The sequence below is a fragment of the Malaya genurostris genome, chromosome 2 (assembly GCF_030247185.1).
Source record: "Malaya genurostris strain Urasoe2022 chromosome 2, Malgen_1.1, whole genome shotgun sequence".
NCBI classification, from domain to species: domain Eukaryota; kingdom Metazoa; phylum Arthropoda; class Insecta; order Diptera; family Culicidae; genus Malaya; species Malaya genurostris.
This window is the reverse complement of record NC_080571.1, coordinates 292,895,266-292,907,370: the sequence shown is the minus strand read 5'-3', so window position 1 is coordinate 292,907,370 and position 12,105 is coordinate 292,895,266. Positions and strand designations below refer to the sequence as shown.

Genomic DNA, 12,105 nt, shown 5'->3' with positions numbered 1-12,105 from the left:
ACTTTGTAAAATAATTTCTATTCATGTTTCAGTAGAACCAGAAATCAGTAATGATATTTATCGCTACTAGCTTTGACGCTTTGTTGAAAACGTAGCACATCCCTACTTATGCGAATTGTTTATAGCGAGACAAGGAAAAAAGAAAACAAAACGTTTTACAAAACTCGCACGAAATCTCGCGAAAGAAAAGCTTTCTAACTGATATTTTTCGCCAAATGCATAGTAAAATCGTTTACCTACAATCGTATGTTTTTGATTTTTCGTGAATCGGGTTAGTATTGGAGAAATTCGCAATTTAGGGTGAAATTTCGGCGACAAAGCAAGAGAAAGCAGTGAGTTGTCTCGCTTCGACCTGACCACGGCGAAGCGCTACCTTAAAAGGAAAAACATCGAATAAAAAAAATGAAACCATTTTTTAAATTTCCAAGAGAAAAGGACATGAAAATGAATCGAAAATACTTCTCAATTCCAAAACAGTATATTTTCCCAATTAACAATTTATATTGCAGTAACTTGTTCCAGGCAAGTTAGCAACAAAAATCGCTCACATTTTCAGTTGCAAAACTGATTACCGCAACATAGTTTTCTAGTGAAGCTACGTTGCAGGGCTACTGATTTTTACAGAATCCACAGCTGTTTAAAAATATGTCCTGTTCCGTTCTGTATTGTATTTTTAATGATTTAATACGCCTGAATAACCTAAAATGTTCAGTTAATCCAGTTCGACCTGTATTCGAACTACACTGTCAGCCATCTTTAATGACTGCCGAGTCTCATCCTCAAAGAATGGAACAAAATGCAAAGATGAAAAAAAATCCTACATCGATCGCTAGTAGCACTAGCCAGTGGAACAAAGACCCTTAGTCCAGTAGTAAGTAGTACGGTAATATCAGCCCACCATAATCTTGCCAAGTTGGAAACAGACATCAACAGGAAAGTGTACGGAAAGCAAAATGAACGGACGGAGGTGGAAGGAGGAGGTTCAATTAAACGCACTGGTCGGAATTCATGTTCTTTACTCTCCAGCAGTTTCTTTCATTAGACACATTCACAAGCCTATAAAATGCGATGCCGATTGGCATACCCGCCTTCACCGCGGCGGCGCGGACGTTGTTTTTTTTTGTTTGTTTCATCGGTCATTTCCCAAACGCGTGCTAAACTCGAGTCGAAGATGAGCTCGCCTGTCTGTTGTTTATGAAATCGGAAGTGACCGCTTGCAAATTGAAACATATGATTCGGGCAGAAGTTTTCTTTTCTTTTCGTTGTTGTGGCAAATACGATCAATCGATCCATTTTCGAACAGACTGGCATCAGTCATGTGGCTAAAGCATGCCCGCTTTCCGGGTAATGTGGAGTCGGACACAGGACACTTCCAGCCGCTATCATCGTCGTCAACATGTTAATTGGGTCGCAACAGAACCGACACCGCAGCAAAGGTTATCAGAATTGACCGGGACCGAAGGATGCGATTAAATATTATTTTTAGAGCTGTCCGGTCCGATTCATTCCGTTCTGGTCGACGGTAGAATAAGCCTTGCTGCCACGTTTATTTAATTTTACCGTTTGAAGCTACAATCATAGCATAACTAATGAATGGGAATTATGGCGCCGAAACCATGTACTGTGTGATGATTCATGCGAAAATCGCTTCGGTTATCTTTACGGAAAGACTGCTTATTTTCGATTTGTTTACCATAATGTGGTTGTGTCCGAAGACACAACAAAAACTGGAATCAAATCAGTTACAGAAAAGTTATTTTGCTCTATTGAATTCTTGGAATAGTATATGAAAATACTGTGTCACAAAAACAATGAACCAGGAAATTCTTATATATTTCAGTTCGTGTGTAATTTATGGAGTAGTGTCGATTCTCACTAGAACCGTTTCCAATACGCAAAACGATCCGTAGTTGGGTCAAATTGGAATAAACAGCTCTTACATCACTAAATATAGTTAGCGTATCTGTATTATTACTAGAGTAATAATACAGATGCACGTAATTTAGAATGTTATTTACATTCTTTTTCAATGTATCGGTTTTAAAAGTTATAAAATTTTAGTGACTCTCGTGACTATATAGTGACTTTAAATAAAATTAATGTAGTAGAACACTTTTTAAATTGTATTCCTAGTTCTTGCTATAGAACGAAATATTCAACATAACTTTTTCCGAAAGCAAGTAGATAACTAATTTTGTTCGTAAATGTTCCAATCGTTTTGAGTACTGTTTTAACTAGGTTCTAATCATACTGCGCAGAAATGAAAATTTATGGAAAATGTATCACAGAGACGAGACTGGAATCCATAACCCGTGGTTCTATCTAAGGAATGTGGAATCGGCCTATTTGAACAGAACATCCATCCCTGTTCAGCTTTGTTCAACCGCCACGTGGTTCAATTATCTAGATCAATTTTGTAAGAAAAAAAACAACTTATAAAGCAAAGTGGCTTTTTGTGATGAAGTCTATATTCAAATCTTAGAGGATGCTACCAACTCCGAATACGATTTGGCGCGAAATTTGTCAATTCGAATCCTACACAGAAAAAAAAATCGAATTCAATGAAATTATGTTCCCTTTCAACCGCAAACTGCAAAACAGACATTTTTAGGAAGAAAAAGTGTTTCTAACTCAAACTTTTCTTCGTCCATTACTGATACTTTTTTGGAAATATCGGGCAACTAGCGATATGGTATTCAGTGAAATCTACTCACAAATTGAGCTTTCATTGGTTTCTTAGATGATAATAAAAAAATTGTTAGAAAATGAGCGGTTGGTTGGGAACATATTCGCCTATATTAGAACAAAATGTTAGCAACTTTTAAATTTTTTTATAAGTTTTTTCGGTGTTGAACCCGATAAGGATTTTTATTCGAAAAGATGACTGATTTTGACACTAGTACAACCATTTTTTGTAGGATTAGTCATTTTTCGACAATAACTATTTGAAAAAAAAAATGGTTTAAAGTTTGTCTCTTTCAAAAAGATAGTCTAGATAAATTTTGGAAAAACAATGTTAGCAAAGTGACTTTTTGTGATAAAATCTTTAAGTCGAGACAATTTCATTCAAACCTGAGAGGGTGCTACCAACTCTGAATTCGATTTCGCGCTTTCCTAGATCCTAGAAAATGAGCAAATGATTTTATCCGTTGTTTAAAATAGATAATGTTTCATATGTTGTACGATTTTGGGTGAAAAGCGGACATGACATGAATACCAAAATCTTTCATATTTCGTTATTTGAAATCTTTCAGTTCTTTATTAAGATAATTGTATGAAATGGTTTATTGACTTTAGTTAAACTGAATTCATACCCTATGCTATGTCATGCCAAACAAAACGAGATAAATTAGTCAAGATTGATTAAAAGAACTTAGAACCTTGAGTTAGGACGAGTCAAAACCGAACATTGTTTGTTTTATAGCCAACGAAATTACACCAATATCCCAAATGTATGCAATTATACCTTCGACCATACTTGCGATACGATTTTGATATTTAAGCTTCTTTTCGCCAAGCTTGTGTTCAAGTTTTGTATGCAAGCAGTTATTTTTAAAGCGTTAAGTTTCTCTACCATTCTGCGATTTCGGTTGAAGCGATAAACTTTTTCTCATTATCAATCGAGTTCACCTTACATAAATTAGAAACTAATCTTAAGCACTCAAAATTTACCGTGGCGTAGTTGTCAATTTCTCAGGCGAAACGACATAACATGGAATTTCATCCGAGCTTGCATGACACAAGATCAGAGCATACCAATTTAAATCGTTTCATGGCACTTTTTGTCTTGCTGTCTAGCAACAACCTACCTCTAGCATTCTACGCGTACTACTGAAACGTTAGCTATAATTTCGCTTCTATTCATAAATTCGCGTGCTTCCAACAGCTTCGCTTTAACATCGATTGACCAATCAGAGCGATGCTTTCACTTTGATATATCGCTTACTCCTTCAAAACCGTCGTCTATGGCAGGGAAATCCGATATGCCGGAGATTTTTAGCAGACAAAATCGGACACTGTTCGCTACTAATCAAAATTTCAATCATTTACAATTGAAAATACGTGGCTTGATATATTCAAATCGAATTTTTGAAATATTTCCAATCAAATAATTAAATAATATTAATAATTGATACTAAATATACTGAGCTGTAAATGGTTAAGACCTGACCATATTTCTACGTGTACTTTTCTTTGAGTTTCTGATTGCATTGCATTCATTCAACATTTTAATGAATCATGGCATCAACATTTTGAGGAAAGCTTGATTCGAAAAATTGGATTTGCAACACAACATATTGTTTCAGATTTGAAAACATATAATATAGTGTTATTACTCGAGAAAATGAAATGCGATTTTTCCCTTTATAATAATTTTCAAAATGTCAAACGTCAATCGAAAGTTTCGAAAATGAATTGGATTTTTTAAATGTACATAATGGTGTAAAATGAAAATTGCTGTTCAATATGGTTATATGACCCGGCTAAAGGCATAGGTTAGTGACTTATAAGCCAGTTTTTTTCGGGGATGTTCTGTTTACCCAAATTTATTTTTCTTTACGCTTCATCTTTGAATTGTCAGTGTATAACGGTTTGTGTTGAACTGTTATGCTACCCAGAAGTTCAACATAAACCGCTAAGCAGACGTAAAGTTAACGCTTTGTGTTCTGATTCGAAGTACGACATCTTTACTGACGTGCCAAATGAAAACATTGATTTGGGTTCTACTAACCGATTCAGGTTGTAATCATTCAGGGGTTATCCTATTTTTGTGGAAGTAGCACCCGAATTAAAAGCGATAGCAAATTTATATCAAAGTAACAGTTCACTTTACTATCACTGCTTATTTAGGCATTATTTAATTATTGAAATGGCAAAATTATGCTTGTTTTGCTATTATTCCGCAATTTAGAGATAATATAATTTATGTAGGTATAAGATCAACGTATTTAATGAATTGTTATAAATTTTGATAATTTCTTAAGGAAATATTTGATGAATTTAGTAAAAATGCAAGAAAAACTCAAATTTTGTGCGATATATATGAAAATTTTGGGTTATGAATTGTATAATTTTTTTTTCATTTTGTATACATCATTAGAAATATTCTTTTCGAAACCGTTAATCGTGTTCCCTCAAAGATTTACGCTCAAGTTACAAAAATAGGATAACCCGTGAATGACGGTTACTAATTAAACAGTAGAATGTGATATCTAAACTGTAATGGAATCTTTATTTTTTTCATAAATACCACGAAATCTTTATATATACTTGAATAGTAAAAACGTAAATCTGTATTGGACACAATTTATGATTCATGGCAATATAAGTTTTTGAATAGTTATTCATATACGAATATTATGTTTGTTTTCAATAATTTTCCATTGCCGCCTAAATTTTAAAATGAGTATTGTCTATCAACTGTATTTTTGTTTTATTTTACGTAATGATTGTTTGAGTTTTACATATTTCTTACGTAATTTTTACTTTTCCTATCACTCAGATAGCCAGTGCAACTGTATGAATTATAATTTTCCTTGTCAAAGTTAAATTCACTTCTGCGACTCAGTCGGCATACAAACATATTTTTTGATTCGCAGTCATTCAACTTTGTTTTTTCTTCCATTGAATCTTCACTACCATGTAGAATTCCCAGATCGCTCTTTAATACAGTTACATATGATAGATACTGCAGCTTGTTACAGCTGATTCGATGGTATTTTACAGCTTAATTTCGAACCCTCGTAATTTTTTATCTACTATTAATCTATAAAACACAAAATATTCATGTTTGTATTCCTCAGCGCTCAGTTAAATTTTAAAATGGACTGTGCTTCCTAGTTATAAGGCTCGTTGTGCCCTAGTCTACCCCTTTAAAAATACATGAAGCCGATAGAAATGCACAAATATAATGATGAATTATTTTTGACAGATATCCAAAATGTCAATATGACACATGTTCTAACTGGAATCTTCTGCTAGCGCCATCTTTTGTAGTATGATGAAACTTTATTTCTCAATACAATAGAAAGAAGAGTATGAGTAATATTTTCGGAAAACATCGAATGATCATCAATACTGAATAAAACGTTTTAATGGGACTTCAAATGATATAATTCGACCTTTCTACATACACATGTGTCAAGTACTGCCTCCAAAGCGGCAACAAACTAAGAAAGTCGTTACTGTAAGCTGTAACAGTAAGTGTACTCAGGAAGATTGGCCCACACCAACATCGAATAACCGGTAAGTGCCGCCATGTCTCGCGTTGTGTCTTATCTCCCTTGTAGAGCACAATGCGCATTAAAAAGAACTTGGCCTCTGGCCACAGTACCGATAGTATAGTAACTGGCTGTGCTGGACCAGCCTAAGGCGAGGCGTGATTGTTTTGATTCAAAATTCAACACCACGCATAGAACGGAAATTAAAGGAAACCGGGATCGCTTCGCCTTCCTTGTACGTTTGTTTTGTGTTTCCTCTACCCAGAAGAAGGTCGGTAGCAGCAGGTGCTTTTAAAGCACTCAATCGAACAGGAAATTAGAAACATCCCGTTGATAACGTAACAACGTTGGGAGTAGAGTCGAATAATTACCCAATCGTAGGTGAAGGAAGAATACCAATTAAATGTGAAACAACCAGTGTAAAAGTAAGAGTTTTTATCGGCTTTTTGTGGTACAACGTCAAAAGAGAATCTTGCTAACGTCTGAGATTAGCACTTACTTAACCGTTTCTAGGCGAAGCAAAGTACGAATTACGACGAAGGCGGGACAGAGATGGAACATTTTAATTATGAAATTAAAGTTATTGGCGGTTGTGTCTCAATCTTCACTTCAAACCTGTCAGTCACGACAGGCACGGAACATGTGTTATAATTTTAATGAATCTTCAGACAAGCGAATATGTTATTTCCTTTGTGGGGCTACTCAAAGTTGCTAATTGTTTTTGAATAAATGTTCTGGATCGACTGAACTACTTCTAGATGACAGCCCAGCGTTTTGTGTTATAAGTTTGGAGGGAGTTCTGTTTATTGCACTATACTAATATTATCATATTTACCTATTTTCATGACAAATTTCAGCATCGTATTTAACAGTAAAAAGCTATAACAAAAGTGTTGCACGATTTGTAGCCATCATGCTATCAACGCGTGCCTATCATGACAATAAAAGTGTCGACAACATAAAACTTGTGAATTTATGAAAATAACTATTAATGGTTGTGTTTGTCCATCACTTGTTTTCCACTACAAACAGTAGATATTTAAAATATTGCGTCTGTGCTTCTTCCAGCACACGGCAGAACAGACGGAATGTAATTGAATCAGCGCACCTCACTGGTTGGATGCTCTAAGCTTTCGAGTGCAACGTAACCGTGCTCATGCTAAAGCTGGGGCCTTAAGCGGTATACATACATTTAGGCGTTTATCTTGCTGTACTCGAGCAGCTGGATTTCAAACCGGTCTATGTGGGAATGGTGTCTGTGCAACAAACGTTACGTGTCCGATTATCTGTTTCGATTTCTGTATACATTAATTAACATCTGCAATTCAGTCGGTTCATGTCGTACCTTTCTGTTTTGAGTGGCATATCCGTATATCATGCGAATCATCTCACCCTGAATCGGAAAATGAGAATCTATTCCTAACCAATTGATGATTACAATGAATTAGTTAACCAAACCAAAATTACTCGACCATTTCACTAATCAGACTGTATTTGTCTCTCCCCCTCATCCTTTTCCTTTTCATATACAAAAAAACACTAAAACATTCACTACTCTGGCGGGTTTCAAACCTACCTATTTGGATCATTGTCACCGGATACCATCACTTCCCACACGGATAGGAAAAGAAAGTCGAAAGCGATGCGGCCGAGAATGAAAAGGACGTCAGCACAGAGAAAGAAAGCAAAGATGGCGGCGGCGATGGAACCACGGTGGAGGCAACAGCAGTCGCCACCAGTTCCCCGATTTCGACAGACAAAGCCGGTATCACCGAAACGTCCGACTCGGATGCTGCCAACAAAACTCTGGAAAATGGCAGCAATGACGACACGATAAACGACAGCAAGGAGGACAGCAATAAAAAACCGAAAAAGGTAAAAAAGAAATGGTCCTTGCGGTCGATCTCGTTCAGCAAGAAGGACAAACAGAAGCCCGCCAAGAAGGAGAAAGCCGACGAGGAGAAGGTGAACGGCGAGTGCGAGAAAGTTCCTGAAGAGGTAAGTCAACTAGTTTTCGGTTCTATCCGTTTTATTCCAACTGTTATTAGGCTATTAGGGATGCGCTCCGCCACCTCGCGGAAAGAGGAATGGTCCGTTGTTGGTCACCGGATCGGGTATCCATTGTGTGGGGGTATTTTATTTGTGTTGGTGTATTGCATGTTTGGATGGATTTGTTTTGTATTGTTGGTTCAATCGAAGCTTTTCAGTGACCGAATTGAACTTTTGTTTTTTTTTTTGGGTTCTAGATATCAATGGGTTACAGAAGTAAGTTGTGGTTCATTTGATTTCATTTAATTATTCGCCGAAAATATCAGCAATAGGCAGTGTGTCTGTTAATAACTTTGACCGTATTTTCTAATTTAACCCGTCATTTTTTCTTTGATTTGGTTCTTTTGAGTCGAAACGATGATATTTTATCCAAATTCATTGCACTCTGCTGATTTGATCTGGGAAATACGAGGTCTGTTCAAAAAGTACCCGGAGTTCTCATTTTTCTAAAAAAATATTTATTTATTCGTCTACATCTATAGTCCCCTTCAAAGTAATCCCCCCTAGATATAATCCACTTATGCCTGCGTTTTTTCCAGTCTTCGAAACACCCCTGATAGTCACTTTTTGTAATGCTCTGTAGCACTCTCAGCGATTCTGCCTTTATCTCTTCAATCGATGAAAAACGCTGTCCTTTCATGGGTCTCTTCAACTTTGGGAACAGGAAAAAATCACACGGAGCGATATCTGGTGAATAAGGAGGTTGGGGCATGATTAAAGTCTTGTTTTTAGCCAAAAAATCATGATCAAAATTCAGCAGTTTTGGAACGAATTTTGCTGCCACTCGTTTCATGCCCAAAACATTTGAAAAAATATGATGGCATGAGCCAACTGATATGCCAACTTCATCAGCAACTTCTCTAATAGTGATTCGGCGATCATCCATAATCATTTTTTCCACTTTTCCCACATTTTCATCGATTATTGACGTGCTGGGTCGACCGGAGCGTTCGTCGTCTTCAACGTCTTCGCGGCCATCTTGGAAACGCTTATACCACTCGTAAACACTTGTTTTTTTCATAGCAGACTCACCGTAGGCTCTCTGTAACATTTCGCACACTTGGTTACACTTTATTTCATTTTTCACGCAAAATTTAATACAAATTTTTTGACTCTTCAATTCTTCCATTGTTTAAACTAACAAAAATCGCCGAGCTCAAAAAAACACGTCTACACCAGCCGCTACAAGACAGAATGTAAACAATGAATACAGCTAAAAATTTCACCATACATTAGGGACATATGTACCAACACAATAAAAAAAATTTTGACCACCGGACTCTCCAGACGCGCGCAATTCAAAAATTGCGGGAACTTTTTGAACAGACCTCGTACTGTGGCTCGGGTTGTGATGACGATTGGTACAATGAGCCGATATCTTTGTGTTCGGTCTTTTTTACGCAGTTTTTTTAATGTTTTTCTACGCGAATTTCCGAAGGCTTTTTTCGTGAATTTTTTAACTATACCAGAGCTTTGAGCAGAAAGTAGTTTCGAAATTATACCAGAGCTTTGAGTAGACCGGGTAAACGGTTATAGGTTTGTCTGCGGTCAAGTCAGTCGGTGTCGCCGAGTCATTTTGACTTTGGTTGTGTGGCTGCGCCGCATCAATTATCTAGAAGACATACAGAATAAAATTGTTGATGAGTAGCTAGAATTTGTAGTTTTTGCCTTTTTTATATAGAATTGTTAAAACTGACTTTTGAACCGGGGCCCGGAGAGACGAATGTCATATACCATTCGACTCAGTTTACGACGAAGTGAGCAAATGTCTGTGTGTGTGCAAATATTGACACTCGCTTTTCTCGGAGATGGCTGAATCGATTTTCACAAACTTAGATTTGAATGAAAGGCCTTATGGTTTCATACAAAGTTCCTGAATTTCATCTGGATCCGACTTCCGGTTCTGGAATTACAGGGTGATGTGCACCAGAATATGAAAATAATGTCACTCGCTTTTCTCGAAGATGGCTGAACCGATTTTCACAAACTTAAATTCAAATGAAAGATCTTCAGATGCAATAGGGATATTCCAATTTCCATTCGGATCAAACCCCTGGTTCTCTAAATAGAGTGCTTAGTGAAGTGTGAATTCGAAATGCTTCTACACTCTCAAACTGCTTTTTGCCTTTTTATCATTTTTTTCTGTTGAAATTTAACATTATCGGTATCTTAAATACTTTGTTCAGTGCGGATCGTGTAGAACTAATTACCTGGAAGCGTCTTATAACACATGGGCTGAAAAGTCCCGGGCACAACAAAGAGAACACGAAAAGGTTAAAAATAAACTTTATTCATCAACGTAATCTCCACCAAGAGCAACGGAATCACTCCATCACCGCTCTAACATTTCAATACCTCTTCTGTAGAACGATTTATCTTTTGGATCAAAATAGGCCCAAGTTTCAGCGATAACCTCTTCATTTGTGCGAAATTTCTTATTGGCGAGCATTTTTTTCATGTCTGCGAACAGCCAGTAGCCGCTGGGAGCCAAATCAGGCGAATACGGTAGATGTGGGAGCTAATCGAAGTTCAATTCGGCGAACGACCGCAACTTGGTTAAAGCCGGGTATAAACAAACGACATAAAAAAAAGTTCAATTCATGTAGTTTTGTCATTGTTTTGATTTGATGAAACAAAAAAATTTTCTTGGTCATATGCGGTCGTTTTTTTTTGCAATTTTGCCTTCAAACGCTGCAATAACGCTATATAAGTAGATAAATATTACACCACGCACATCCCAAAATACCGAGGCCATAACCTTTCCAGCTGATTGTTGTGTTTTGGGCGAGGTTCACCAGTTGCTGTCCATTCATGTGACGATCGTTTTGATTCCGTAGTGGAGGGATGAATCCATGTTTCATCCATTGTCACATATCGACCCTAAAATTCTAGTTTGTTACGTTTAAACATGGCCAATCACTGCTCAGAATCATCAACACGTTCTCGTTGTTGGTCAACAGTGAGCAAATGCGGCACTCACTTTAAACAGAGCTAACTCACGCAACTTCACTTTTCGATCATTCGAAACGATTTTGTGATTTTTTAAAATGTTTTCTGGTGTTACCGCCTCATTTGGACGTTCACTGCTTTTGAAGTTAGTGGACCTACGTTATATTGTTGTTTCTGATGGAGCGGAGTCTCCATAACACTTTTCCAGCCATTGCTTCTCTTGAGCCATCAAGAAGCAGTGTAAAATTAAAATACGGAATCCTTTGTTCTGAAAATAACAAAAGTAGCGTCACTCTTAACGCAATAACTTACAAACTAATAAATGGATATGTAGTTTTAACAGCTGTCTTTTAAAAGTTAATATTAGCTGAAATAAAGATTACTGCAATAAAACTAGCGCCATCTATGTGTTAGGCCCGAGATTTTTCAGCCCATGTGTTAATAAATTACCCGTGAAATTCAGAAACCATGATTACACATGCTGATTGGACAGTTGCAACTTGATTTGTCATGTCTTTGTTTGATCGTCACATTTTTCATGTCTTCAGTTGATTGACAGCACTCTCACAGTTTAGTGACCACATTTCGTACGAAAACACCCTATTTTTGGATGAAAGCTTGCACAATTTTCAGGTTCAGGTTTTAGTTCAAATTTTTCCTCATCATGTTTCCGAATCGCGTTACGAACAGATCCAATGCTCACACCATCCATTTTTACCAACTAATGCAGTGAAAATAGTGCACCATTTGTGTGCGATCTCCTCGCGCTTTTTCGGGGAATTTATCAGTGAAAATTATTAAATTTCGTAAGGACGTTATTCGTAAAATGGTGGAGGTTTACAAGAATGATCTGAACATGTATCAAACGAACCCCATCTTTCAGGCA

At 36.8% G+C, this 12,105-nt stretch overlaps 1 protein-coding gene across 6 annotated transcripts in view; it reads left to right on the top strand.

Annotated features, from left to right (window-relative positions):
* LOC131430606 (calphotin-like) overlaps nucleotides 1-12,105 on the top strand; it is a 287,389-nt gene that overhangs the window by 206,197 nt on the left and 69,087 nt on the right. For 5 of the 6 annotated variants that reach the window (XM_058595706.1, XM_058595707.1, XM_058595702.1 and 2 more), the window contains exon 4: nucleotides 7,845-8,219. The exons of the other annotated variant lie outside the window; for it this stretch is intronic. In XM_058595706.1, the coding sequence (XP_058451689.1) occupies nucleotides 7,845-8,219 (375 nt within the window). The remainder of the gene's footprint in view (nucleotides 1-7,844; nucleotides 8,220-12,105) is intronic. 6 annotated transcript variants of the gene reach the window in all.